The sequence below is a fragment of the Petromyzon marinus genome (genome assembly GCF_048934315.1).
Source record: "Petromyzon marinus isolate PM22_M1 ecotype Great Lakes invasive population chromosome 76 unlocalized genomic scaffold, UKy_Petmar_22M1.pri1.0 chr76_unloc.3, whole genome shotgun sequence".
Taxonomy (NCBI): domain Eukaryota; kingdom Metazoa; phylum Chordata; class Hyperoartia; order Petromyzontiformes; family Petromyzontidae; genus Petromyzon; species Petromyzon marinus.
Genome location: NW_027422620.1, coordinates 745140 through 757642, shown reverse-complemented (window position 1 = coordinate 757642; position 12503 = coordinate 745140). Strand labels below are relative to the sequence as shown.

Below are 12503 nucleotides of genomic sequence, written 5' to 3'. Positions count from 1 at the left end.
CTGACTAGGGGTTGACAGGTGAGTGAGTCGGTCTGTAAAAAGGTAGGACACTGAGTAGGGGTTGACAGGTGAGTGAGTTGGTCTGTAACAAGGTAGGACACTGAGTAGGGTTTGACAGGTGAGTGAGTTGGTCTGTAACAAGGTAGGACACTGAGTAGGGGTTGACAGGTGAGTGAGTTGGTCTGTAACAAGGTAGGACACTGAGTAGGGGTTGACAGGTGAGTGAGTTGGTCTGTAACAAGGTAGGACACTGAGTAGGGGTTGACAGGTGAGTTGGTCTGTAACAAGGTAGGACACTGAGTAGGGGTTGACAGGTGAGTGAGTTGGTCTGTAACAAGGTAGGACACTGAGTAGGGGTTGACAGGTGAGTGAGTTGGTCTGTAACAAGGTAGGACACTGAGTAGGGGTTGACAGGTGAGTGAGTTGGTCTGTAACAAGGTAGGACACTGAGTAGGGGTTGACAGGTGAGAGAGTTGGTCTGTAACAAGGTAGGACACTGAGTAGGGGTTGACAGGTGAGTGAGTTGGACTGTAACAAGGTAGGACACTGAGTAGGGGTTGACAGGTGAGTGAGTTGGTCTGTAACAAGGTAGGACACTGACTAAGGGTTGACAGGTGAGTGAGTTGGTCTGTAACAAGGTAGGACACTGAGTAGGGGTTGACAGGTGAGTGAGTTGGACTGTAACAAGGTAGGACACTGAGTAGGGGTTGACAGGTGAGTGAGTTGGACTGTATCAAGGTAGGACACTGACTAAGGGTTGACAGGTGAGTGAGTTGGTCTGTAACAAGGTAGGACACTGAGTAGGGGTTGACAGGTGAGTGAGTTGGTCTGTAACAAGGTAGGACACTGAGTAGGGGTTGACAGGTGAGTGAGTTGGACTGTATCAAGGTAGGACACTGACTAAGGGTTGACAGGTGAGTGAGTTGGTCTGTAACAAGGTAGGACACTGAGTAGGGGTTGACAGGTGAGTGAGTTGGTCTGTAACAAGGTAGGACACTGAGTAGGGGTTGACAGGTGAGTGAGTTGGTCTGTAACAAGGTAGGACACTGAGTAGGGGTTGACAGGTGAGTGAGTTGGACTGTAACAAGGTAGGACACCTAGTAGGGGTTGACAGGTGAGTGAGTTGGTCTGTAACAAGGTAGGACACTGACTAAGGGTTGACAGGTGAGTGAGTTGGTCTCTAACAAGGTAGGACACTGAGTAGGGGTTGACAGGTGAGTGAGTTGGTCTGTAACAAGGTAGGACACTGAGTAGGGGTTGACAGGTGAGTGAGTTGGACTGTAGCAAGGTAGGACACTGAGTAGGGGTTGACAGGTGAGTGAGTTGGACTGTAACAAGGTAGGACACTGAGTAGGGGTTGACAGGTGAGTGAGTTGGTCTGTAACAAGGTAAGACACTGACTAGGGGTTGACAGGTGAGTGAGTCGGTCTGTAAAAAGGTAGGACACTGAGTAGGGGTTGACAGGTGAGTGAGTTGGTCTGTAACAAGGTAGGACACTGAGTAGGGTTTGACAGGTGAGTGAGTTGGTCTGCAACAAGGTAGGACACTGAGTAGGGGTTGACAGGTGAGTGAGTTGGTCTGTAACAAGGTAGGACACTGAGTAGGGGTTGACAGGTGAGTTGGTCTGTAACAAGGTAGGACACTGAGTAGGGGTTGACAGGTGAGTGAGTTGGTCTGTAACAAGGTAGGACACTGAGTAGGGGTTGACAGGTGAGTGAGTTGGTCTGTAACAAGGTAGGACACTGAGTAGGGGTTGACAGGTGAGTGAGTTGGTCTGTAACAAGGTAGGACACTGAGTAGGGGTTGACAGGTGAGAGAGTTGGTCTGTAACAAGGTAGGACACTGAGTAGGGGTTGACAGGTGAGTGAGTTGGACTGTAACAAGGTAGGACACTGAGTAGGGGTTGACAGGTGAGTGAGTTGGTCTGTAACAAGGTAGGACACTGACTAAGGGTTGACAGGTGAGTGAGTTGGTCTGTAACAAGGTAGGACACTGAGTAGGGGTTGACAGGTGAGTGAGTTGGTCTGTAACAAGGTAGGACACTGAGTAGGGGTTGACAGGTGAGTGAGTTGGACTGTATCAAGGTAGGACACTGACTAAGGGTTGACAGGTGAGTGAGTTGGCCTGTAACAAGGTAGGACACTGACTAAGGGTTGACAGGTGAGTGAGTTGGTCTCTAACAAGGTAGGACACTGAGTAGGGGTTGACAGGTGAGTGAGTTGGTCTGTAACAAGGTAGGACACTGAGTAGGGGTTGACAGGTGAGTGAGTTGGACTGTAGCAAGGTAGGACACTGAGTAGGGGTTGACAGGTGAGTGAGTTGGACTGTAACAAGGTAGGACACTGAGTAGGGGTTGACAGGTGAGTGAGTTGGTCTGTAACAAGGTAGGACACTGACTAAGGGTTGACAGGTGAGTGAGTTGGTCTGTAACAAGGTAGGACACTGAGTAGGGGTTGACAGGTGAGTGAGTTGGTCTGTAACAAGGTAGGACACTGAGTAGGGGTTGACAGGTGAGTGAGTTGGTCTGTAACAAGGTAGGACACTGACTAAGGGTTGACAGGTGAGTGAGTTGGTCTGTCACAAGGTAGGACACTGAGTAGGGGTAGACAGGTGAGTGAGTTGGTCTGTAACAAGGTAGGACACTGACTAAGGGTTGACAGGTGAGTGAGTTGGTCTGTCACAAGGTAGGACACTGAGTAGGGGTTGACAGGTGAGTGAGTTGGTCTGTAACAAGGTAGGACACTGAGTAGGGGTTGACAGGTGAGTGAGTTGGTCTGTAACAAGGTAGGACACTGAGTAGGGGTTGACAGGTGAGTGAGTTGGTCTGTAACAAGGTAGGACACTGAGTAGGGGTTGACAGGTGAGTGAGTTGGTCTGTAACAAGGTAGGACACTGAGTAGGGGTTGACAGGTGAGTGAGTTGGTCTGTAACAAGGTAGGACACTGAGTAGGGGTTGACAGGTGAGTGAGTTGGTCTGTAACAAGGTAGGACACTGAGTAGGGGTTGACAGGTGAGTGAGTTGGTCTGTAACAAGGTAGGACACTCACTAGGGGTTGACAGGTGAGTGAGTTGGTCTGTAACAAGGTAGGACACTGAGTAGGGGTTGACAGGTGAGTGAGTTGGTCTGTAACAAGGTAGGACACTGAGTAGGGGTTGACAGGTGAGTGAGTTGGACTGTAACAAGGTAGGACACTGAGTAGGGGTTGACAGGTGAGTGAGTTGGTCTGTAACAAGGTAGGACACTGAGTAGGGGTTGACAGGTGAGTGAGTTGGTCTGTAACAAGGTAGGACACTGAGTAGGGGTTGACAGGTGAGTGAGTTGGTCTGTAGCAAGGTAGGACACTGAGTAGGGGTTGACAGGTGAGTGAGTTGGTCTGTAACAAGGTAGGACACTGATTATTTGGTGAACAATTAAACATTCACGATCACAGTTAGACAGCCGCAGCAGTCCCGCGCTCAATCTGCCAGAGGTTTCTGCTTCGACTGGGACAATTGTCTATCAAAGAGCTTCATAGCTCATCAGATTCACCCTCGTGGTGCAGTCTAAATACGGATTAGACTTCTGGCACTGAGAGAGAGAGAGAGAGTTTCCATGCCTTGCTGGTTACCCTAGCAGCATCTGCAGCGTCTCGGTGTGCCCGTGGCCTCAAGAGCTTTATAACTCATCAGATTCATCCTCCGAGTGCAGTCTAAATCGAGATTTGAGTTCTGGCACTGAGGGGGGGGAGGGGGGGGGAGCTCCACACCACTGCCGGTTGCCGTGGCAACAGCAGCAGCAGTCACAGCAGCAGCAGTAGCAGCAGTAGTAGCAGCAGCAGTCACAGCAGCAGCAGTAGTAGCAGCAGCAGTAGTAGTGGTCACAGCAGCAGCAGTAGTAGTAGCAGTCACAGCATCAGCAGTCACAGTAGCAGCAGCAGTCACAGCAGCAGCAGTAGTCACAGCAGTAGTGGTCACAGCAGTCACAGCAGCAGCAGTAGCAGCAGTCACAGCAGTAGCAGCAGTAGTCACAGCAGCAGTAGTGGTCACAGCAGCAGTAGTTACAGTAGTCACAGCAGTAGCAGCAGCAGTAGCAGCAGTCACAGCAGCAGCAGTCACAGTAGCAGCAGTAGTCACAGCAGTAGCAGCAGTAGTAACAGCAGTAGTAACAGTAGCAGCAGCAGTAGTAGTGGTCACAGCAGCAGCAGTAGTCACAGCAGCAGTAGCAGCAGTCACAGCAGTAGCAGCAGTAGTCATAGTAGCAGCAGTAGTGGTCACAGCAGTAGCAGTAGCAGCAGTAACAGCAGCAGTAGTCATAGCAGCAATCACAGCAGTAGTAGTCACAGCAGCAGCAGTAGTCACAGTCACAGCAGCAGTAGTCATAGCAGCAGCAGTAGGAGCAGTAACAGCAGTAGCAGTAGTCACAGCAGTAATCATAGCAGTAGTCATAGCAGCAGTAGTCATAGCAGCAGTAGTCATAGCAGCAGCAGTAGCAGCAGTAGTCATAGCAGCAATCACAGCAGTAGCAGCAGTAACAGCAGCAGTAGTCATAGCAGCAGTAGCAGCAGTAATCGGAGCAGCAGTCACAGTAGCAGTAGTCATAGCAGCAGTCACAGCAGCAGCAGTAACAGCTGCAGCAGTAACAGCAGCAGTAGTCATAGCAGCAGTCACAGTAGCAGTCACAGCAGCAGCAGTAACAGCAGCAGTAGTCATAGCAGCAGTAACAGCAGTAACAGCAGCAGTAGTCACAGCAGTAGTCATAGCAGCAGCAGTAGTCATAGCAGCAGTCACAGTAGCAGTCACAGCAGCAGCAGTAACAGCAGCAGCAGTAACAGCAGCAGTAGTCATAGCAGCAGTCACAGTAGCAGTCACAGCAGCAGCAGTAACAGCTGCAGCAGTAACAGCAGCAGTAGTCATAGCAGCAGTAACAGCAGCAGCAGTAGTCATAGCAGCAGTAGTCATAGCAGCAGCAGCAGCAGCAGTAGTCATAGCAGCAGCAGCAGTAGTCATAGCAGCAGGCACAGCAGTAGCAGCAGCAGCTCAGCAGGCAACGCTGCTGAGCTGCGGGGGGAGAAGGGTGTTGTGTGAGTGTGTGGGAGCTTCGTCGCCAGCTTGTTTCACGATACCACAACAACAACAACCACCACACACTCAGCCACCACACACACTACACCACACACACACACCACCACACACACTACACCACCACCACACACTGCACACACCACACTCACTACACACCACACACTACACACCACCACTACACAACCACCACACACACAACCACACAACACACACTACACAACCACACACACAACCACTACACACACCACCACACACACTACACACACCACACACACAACCACCACCACACACACTATACACACCACACACACTACACACACCACACACACTACACACACCACACACACAACCACCACCACACACCACCACCACACACACACTACACACACCACACACACTACCACCACCACACACAACCACCACCACACACACACTACACACACCACACACACTACACACCCAACACACACTACACACCACCACCACACACAACCACTACCACACACACCACCACCACACACAACCACCACCACACACACTACACACACTACACCACCACCACACACACACTACACACACCACACACACCACCACACACAACCACCACCACACACACACCACACCACACACACTACACACACCACACACACCACCACACACAACCACCACCACACACACACCACACCACACACACTACACACACACAACAACCACCACCACACACAGCCACCGCACACCGCACAGCAAGAACCATGGGCTGCCTATTCTCAAAGAAATCGAGCAAAAAGAATCGTGGCGAGGGCGGAGGAGAAGGCGGCGAGGAGGAGGAGGAGGAGGCCGTGGTGGAAGAGGCTCCATCAAAGAAGTACAGCTGGGACAAGCGCGAAAAGGTACCGAGAGGGGGGTGGTGGGCACCCCCACGCAGGCCGAGCGTGGTGCACCAGAGCCGGCGGGGCGATTCAGGCAAGGCCGTAGGCTCCGAGGGGAGCACGCGCGGCCTCCTCTTCGGCGCTCCGCCCCAGCCCGGATCCGCTCTCCGACGTAAAAAAAAAAGGTCGGAATGTTTAAAAAGATTAAACTAACATTTTTAAAATAAACAAACGATTCGCCCCGTCGGTTGTGCATCGTCAACCGAAGCCATCGCCGCTCGCGTCGTGAAAAATCAAATGTTGTTTAATGTAAAATAACCACAACGCGTTAGTGGCTGTAACTAAGTGACGAATTGTCCACCACGTTTTGTGTTTACGTGACACTAGTAGTGTAGTGTATAGTAGTGTAGTGTATAGTAGTGTATAGTGTAGTGTATAGTGTAGTGTATAGTATAGTGTATAGTAGTGTAGTGTATAGTGTAGTGTATAGTAGTGTAGTGTATAGTAGTGTAGTGTATAGTAGTGTAGTGTATAGTAGTGTAGTGTATAGTAGTGTAGTGTATAGTGTAGTGCAGGGGTCGGGAACCTATGGCTCGCGAGCCAGATGTGGCTCTTTTGATGATTGCATATGGCTCGCAGATAAAACAAAATATTCTCACTTGTTTTAATCCATCCATCGATTTTTCACTGCGCATGTCCTGTTCAGGGCTGCAGGAGCAATTGTCCATTATTTTAATTGGATGATACTGGCCTACGTTTGCCGTTGCTGGGTAAAACAGGTAAACGCCCCCTTTTGAATCAGTCTGAGACTGCGTCTGCTCGGTCATTAGCTCAAAGCTAACCCTTCGACGAAGAAGATGGCGAAAAGAAAAAAAGACGACGAGTATCGTACATTTCAGGACGAATGGACCGAAGAATTCGCCTTTGTGGAGAGAGCGGGTTCTGCGGTGTGTCTAATTTGCAATGACAAAATTGCATCGTTGAAACGGTCGAATGTAAAGCGGCACTTCGACACGCGCCACGCTACCTTTGCATCAAAATACCCTGTGGGAGACAGCAGAAAGAAAGCGTGCCAAGAGCTGAGCAGGGTGCAAGCTAGCCAGCAGCAACTCCGCGTATGGACCCGGCAAGGTGACTATAATTCGGCTAGCTTTGCTGGTTCTTTAGCAATAGTGAGGAACGGAAAACCATTCACAGATGGCGAGTATGCTAAAACGTTCATGCTGGATGTAGCCAATGAACTTTTTGATGATCTTCCGAACAAAGACAAGATAATCAAACGGATACAAGACATGCCTCTGTCGGCAAGAACTGTTCATGATCGTACCATCGTGATGGCAAACAAAGTGGAGGAAACGCAAGTGAAGGACATAAATGCAGCGCCGTTCTTTTCTCTGGCTTTGGATGAGTCAACAGACGTGAGCCATTTGTCGCAGTTCAGCGTGATTGCAAGATATGCTGTTGGTGACACACTGCGCGAAGAAAGTCTTGCTGTTCTGCCATTAAAAGGGTCCACAAGAGGTGAGGATTTATTCAAGTCTTTCATGGAGTTTGCTCAAGAAAAAAGTCTACCTATGGATAAACTTCTCTCAGTGTGTACTGATGGTGCTCCGTGTATGGTGGGGAAAAACAAAGGATTTGTGGCGCTTCTCCGTGAACATGAAAATAGACCCATCCTAAGTTTCCATTGCATTATACACCAGGAGGCACTTTGTGCTCAGATGTGTGACAGGCAGTTTGGCGAAGTGATGTCGCTGGTCATTCGTGTGATCAACTTTATTGTTGCCCGAGCCTTAAATGATCGCCAGTTTAAAACACTGCTGGATGAAGTTGTAAATAACTATCCTGGTCTGCTTTTGCACAGCAATGTGCGTTGGTTGTCAAGAGGGAAGGTGCTTAGCCGTTTTGCGGCTTGCCTGAACGAAATCCGGACTTTCCTTGAAATGAAAGGCGTCGGGCATCCTGAGCTAGCCGACACCGAGTGGCTCCTCAAGTTTTACTATCTCGTAGATCTGACTGAACATCTGAACCAGCTCAACGTGAAAATGCAAGGCATTGGAAATACAGTGTTATCCCTTCAACAAGCTGTATTTGCTTTTGAAAACAAGCTGGAGCTTTTCATCACGGATCTTGAAACAGGTCGTTTACTACATTTTGAAAAACTGAGCCAATTTAAAGATGCATGCACAGCAAGTGAGCCCATTCAAAACCTTGATCTCCACCAGCTAGCTGGCTGCACATCCAGTCTCCTACAGTCCTTCAAAGCACGCTTTGGAGAATTTCGTGAGCACACTCGTCTTTTTAAGTTCATCACCCATCCAAACGAGTGTTCACTGAACACAGCCGACCTGAATTACATCCCTGGTGTCTCCGTCAGAGATTTTGAAGCAGAAGTGGCTGACCTGAAGGCCTCAGACATGTGGGTGAATAAGTTCAAGTCACTGAATGAAGATTTGGAAAGAATCACACGACAGAAAGCGGAGTTGGCGAGCAAGCACATGTGGACAGAAATGAAAAAACTCCAACCCGAAGACCAGCTGATTCTCAAAACTTGGAACGCGCTTCCTGTCACATACCACACACTGCAGCGTGTGAGTATTGCTGTATTGACCATGTTTGGATCTACGTATGCATGTGAGCAGTCATTCTCACATCTTAAAAACATCAAGTCCAACCTACGATCACGTTTAACGGATGAAAGCCTCAACGCTTGCATGAAGCTTAACCTCACCAAGTACCAACCCGACTACAAAGTACCAACCCGACTACAAAGACATCAGCAAATCCATGCAGCACCAGAAGTCGCATTAATGGTGAGTGTTATAACAACATTATTTAAAAGAATAAATTCAGAGGCTTATTATACTGACATTTAGTTGAATTCACTTTTAAAATATATTATATGGCTCTCACTGAAATAAATTTCCAAATGTTTTGCTTTCATGGCTCTCTTAGTCAAAAAGGTTCCCGACCCCTGGTGTAGTGTATAGTATAGCATATAGTAGTGTAGTGTATAGTAGTGTATAGTGTAGTGTATAGTAGTGTATAGTGTAGTGTATAGTAGTGTATAGTGTTGTGTATAGTGTAGTGTATAGTAGTGTATAGTGTAGTAGCGTATAGTGTAGTGTATAGTGTAGTGTATAGTAGTGTAGTGTATAGTAGTGTAGTGTGTATAGTAGTGTAGTGTATAGTGTAGTGAATAGTGCTGCAGTGTATAGTAGTGTATAGTGTAGTGTATAGTAGTGTAGTGTATAGTGTAGCGTATCGTGTGTAGTGTATAGTGTAGTGTATAGTATAGTGTATACTATAGTGTATAGTAGTGTATAGTGTAATGTATAGTAGTGTAGTGTATTGTGGTGTAGTGTATAGTAGTGTATAGTGTAGTGTATAGTGTAGTGTATAGTATAGTGTATACTATAGTGTATAGTAGTGTATAGTGTCGTGAATAGTAGTGTAGTGTATAGTGTAGTTTTTAGTGGTGCTGTGTATAGTGTCATGTATAGTAGTGTATAGTGTTGTGTATAGTAGTGTATGATGTAATGTATAGTAGTGTATAGTGTTGTGTATAGTAGTGTATGATGTAGTGTATAGTAGTGTAGTGTATAGTGGTGACATCTTGCTTGGGGTACGACGTCTTGGGGTACGACGTCTTGGGATATGACGTCTTGTGATACGACATCTTGGGGTACGACGTCTTGGAATACGATGTCTTGCTTGGGGTACGACGTCTTGGGGTACGACGTCTTGGGGTACGACGTCTTGGGGTACGACGTCTTGGGGTACGACGTCTTGGGGTACGACGTCTTGGGGTACGACGTCTTGCTAGAACTTGGGTCGGGACGAGTCACCGCGTCCCCGTGTAGACCCCGTTCACGACTGAGACAAAGTGCCGCTCCTGAGTCTGCCTCTAGATCTTGTTCAGTGCACGACCCTTGCTAGAACTCTTGGTGAATTTCCACGTGTTCTTCCTCATTTTTATTCATGCGTGCATCTTAGTAATAAGTGGCGTCTACATTAGTTCATACAACGCCATGAATGTGTAATGTGCCATATAAAATATCATTTCTTATACTCTGGAACGGATGATTTCCTTTTGCCCTTCATTGCTTATGGGAAAAATTAGTTTGGTGTCCGTAATTTTCGGTGTGATTCCTCCCTTCTGGAAGGAATTAACGGCGTGTACCCAGGTACCACTGCACCATAGAGCTCGTTGCATTTCCGACCATCACCACCTAGCCAGTGAACTGGAGCACGTACGCCAAGCCCTGAAGATTAATGGATATTCAGACCTCACAATCCGTAAAGCTATCACCCCAACCGTTGGGAAAGAACCATCTGAGGACCCAATCAAAACCATCACCTTGCCATGCCGAGCCAGGGGTCACCAAAAAAGATTTCCAAAATCATGAGCAAACGCAACATCCAGGTACGATTTAACACGTCACCCTGCTGCTCTATATAAAACCGGGAGCAAGCGAGGGCTTTACCATTCTGGCGAATTGCCCGATGATGCTGGATGTATTTACCAGCGAAACGTCGTACTCAAACTGTAAGTGTGGATTCACTCTTCAACACACCGGTGGGCTAAAGTAGTGAATTATTTTTGTCTTTTGTCAACGTGACACTTTTTTTGCTGATTGGCCGTGTCGGGTGGTGGAGGGTTACGACACATTTATAAATAAACGCGATCTAACCCAAAAACCTTTTTTATGAATCCGGGTACGATTCAACACAGTGCATACATTTCGATTGAAAGCCTTCGTGACTGCAGGGATTCATCTTCTTGGCTCTTTCGGTAAAGTCACCACGTTAGAAGGGAAACAATATAAAAATAATAACAATATAAAAATAGTAAAATAAGCAGTTCTTTAATAAAGTTCTTTATTATTAAAATTTCCCTCCCTTTGTTACCGCTAATCCTACATAATACACTACAGCATAATATGACTTTGAGACCCCCCCCACTACCGCCTACACATTCCGGAAGGAGTGACTAACCCCATATCCGCATTTGTCACCAACATGCTAAATTCCTCTGTTGATATGTAAACTCATTTGTCAAGGCTCTCTCCTCCTCCCACCCAGCTTAAAAGACGCTGCCAAGCTTAGCAGTATATATTCTTGGTTCTTGCGGTAAAGTCACCACGTTAGAAGGGAAACAATAAAATTATAAAAATATAAAACAATAAAGTTCTCACGACGTTCCAACTGCAACACAAGAAATCATCATCAGCTGTGAAAATCACCTAATGACGATTGCTTATGTTGCAGTCGAAACGTCGTGAGAATTTTATTGTTTTATATTTTTATTATTTTATTGTTTCCCTTCTACGTGGCGGTGACTTTACCGAGAGAACCAAGAATATGAATCCCTGCAGTCACGAAAGCTTTAAATCAAAATTTAAGCGTAGCAGTGTTCATTAAGACGCTGTCTTTGTGACAGCCTTTGTGTTTCTTCACCTGAGGACGGCTGCTTGCGTTGTGGCCGAAACGTCGTGAGAATTTTATTTAGTTTTATATTTTTATTATTTTATTGTTTCCCTTCTACGTGACTTCACCGAAAGAACCAAGAACAGTACGTACAATTCGTGATCTGATCCCGTCTGTGAAGGACGTGATCCCTGACACGCAATACCCCGGGCGTCTACAAACTAAGCTGTATCTGCGGCAGCAGTTACATCGGGGAAACTAAGCGACATGTCTCGGACTGGGTTCGTGAACACAAGGCAGATCTAAAACACGGTAGGACAAATACCTCGGCCGTGGCTGATCATTGCTTTGACGCTGTGGGCACACGCAGAATTGATTTTGCCAGGACGGAGGTACTCTGCAAACCCACTGGCTATCAGCAAAGATTCGTTCATGAAGCCATCCAGATATATAAACACGGACAACACAACTTCAACCGAGGTGTAAGAAGGCCCCCGTAGAGCTATTTAGCTCGAAGTGAGCTCCGGGCTGTCACCGATGATAGCTCAACGGAGTGGCTGGTGTCATCGTCGTCGTCATCGTCGTCATCGTCGTCATCGTCAGGATCGGACTCACGACCTCCTGTATAGCAGGCGAGGTCGTTAACATCTCCTAGCCACCGTGATGATGATGATGAGAGAGACGCAGACTCCAAATATACAGCAGCAGCAGCAGGCATCGTCAGGGTCGGGATCGAACCTGCGACCTCCTGTAGACCAGGCGAGGTCGTTAACATCTCCTAGCCACCGTGATGATGATGATGATGATGAGAGAGATGCAGACTCCACACACACAGCAGCAGCAGCAGGCATCGTCAGGGTCGGGATCGAACCCGCGACCTCCTGTAGACCAGGCGAGGTCGTTAACATCTCCTAGCCACCGTGGCGCCCACTAAAAAAGACAAAGATCCCCCGTGTAGCCTGTAATAGACTGCTGGGGCAAGTGCTGTTAGTAGCGAGTAGCAGCACCTATGAACACACTAAAGACAAAGGTCCCCCGTGTAGCCTGCAACAGGCTGTAGGGGCAAGTGCTGTTAGTAGCGAGTAGCAGCACCAGTGAAGGCTACCGGCACCGTGGCACACGAGGGGGTGGGTGTCCAGCACC

The 12503-nt window shown here is 47.8% G+C and overlaps 1 protein-coding gene and 1 long non-coding RNA gene across 2 annotated transcripts in view; one reads left to right on the top strand and one right to left on the bottom strand.

The window, feature by feature from the left end:
- Nucleotides 1–5244: 5244 nt before the first annotated feature.
- On the bottom strand, nt 5245–7385 carry LOC142908215 (uncharacterized). The gene is made up of 2 exons (XR_012931638.1): nt 6590–7385; nt 5245–6095 (listed from the first exon to the last, which is right to left on the bottom strand). It is a non-coding gene; the product is annotated as an uncharacterized LOC142908215 (long non-coding RNA).
- RP2 (RP2 activator of ARL3 GTPase) overlaps nt 5814–12503 on the top strand; it is a 34128-nt gene continuing 27438 nt past the window's right edge. The window contains exon 1 of the mRNA XM_032980905.2: nt 5814–5951. Within this exon, the coding sequence (XP_032836796.2) occupies nt 5814–5951 (138 nt within the window). The remainder of the gene's footprint in view (nt 5952–12503) is intronic.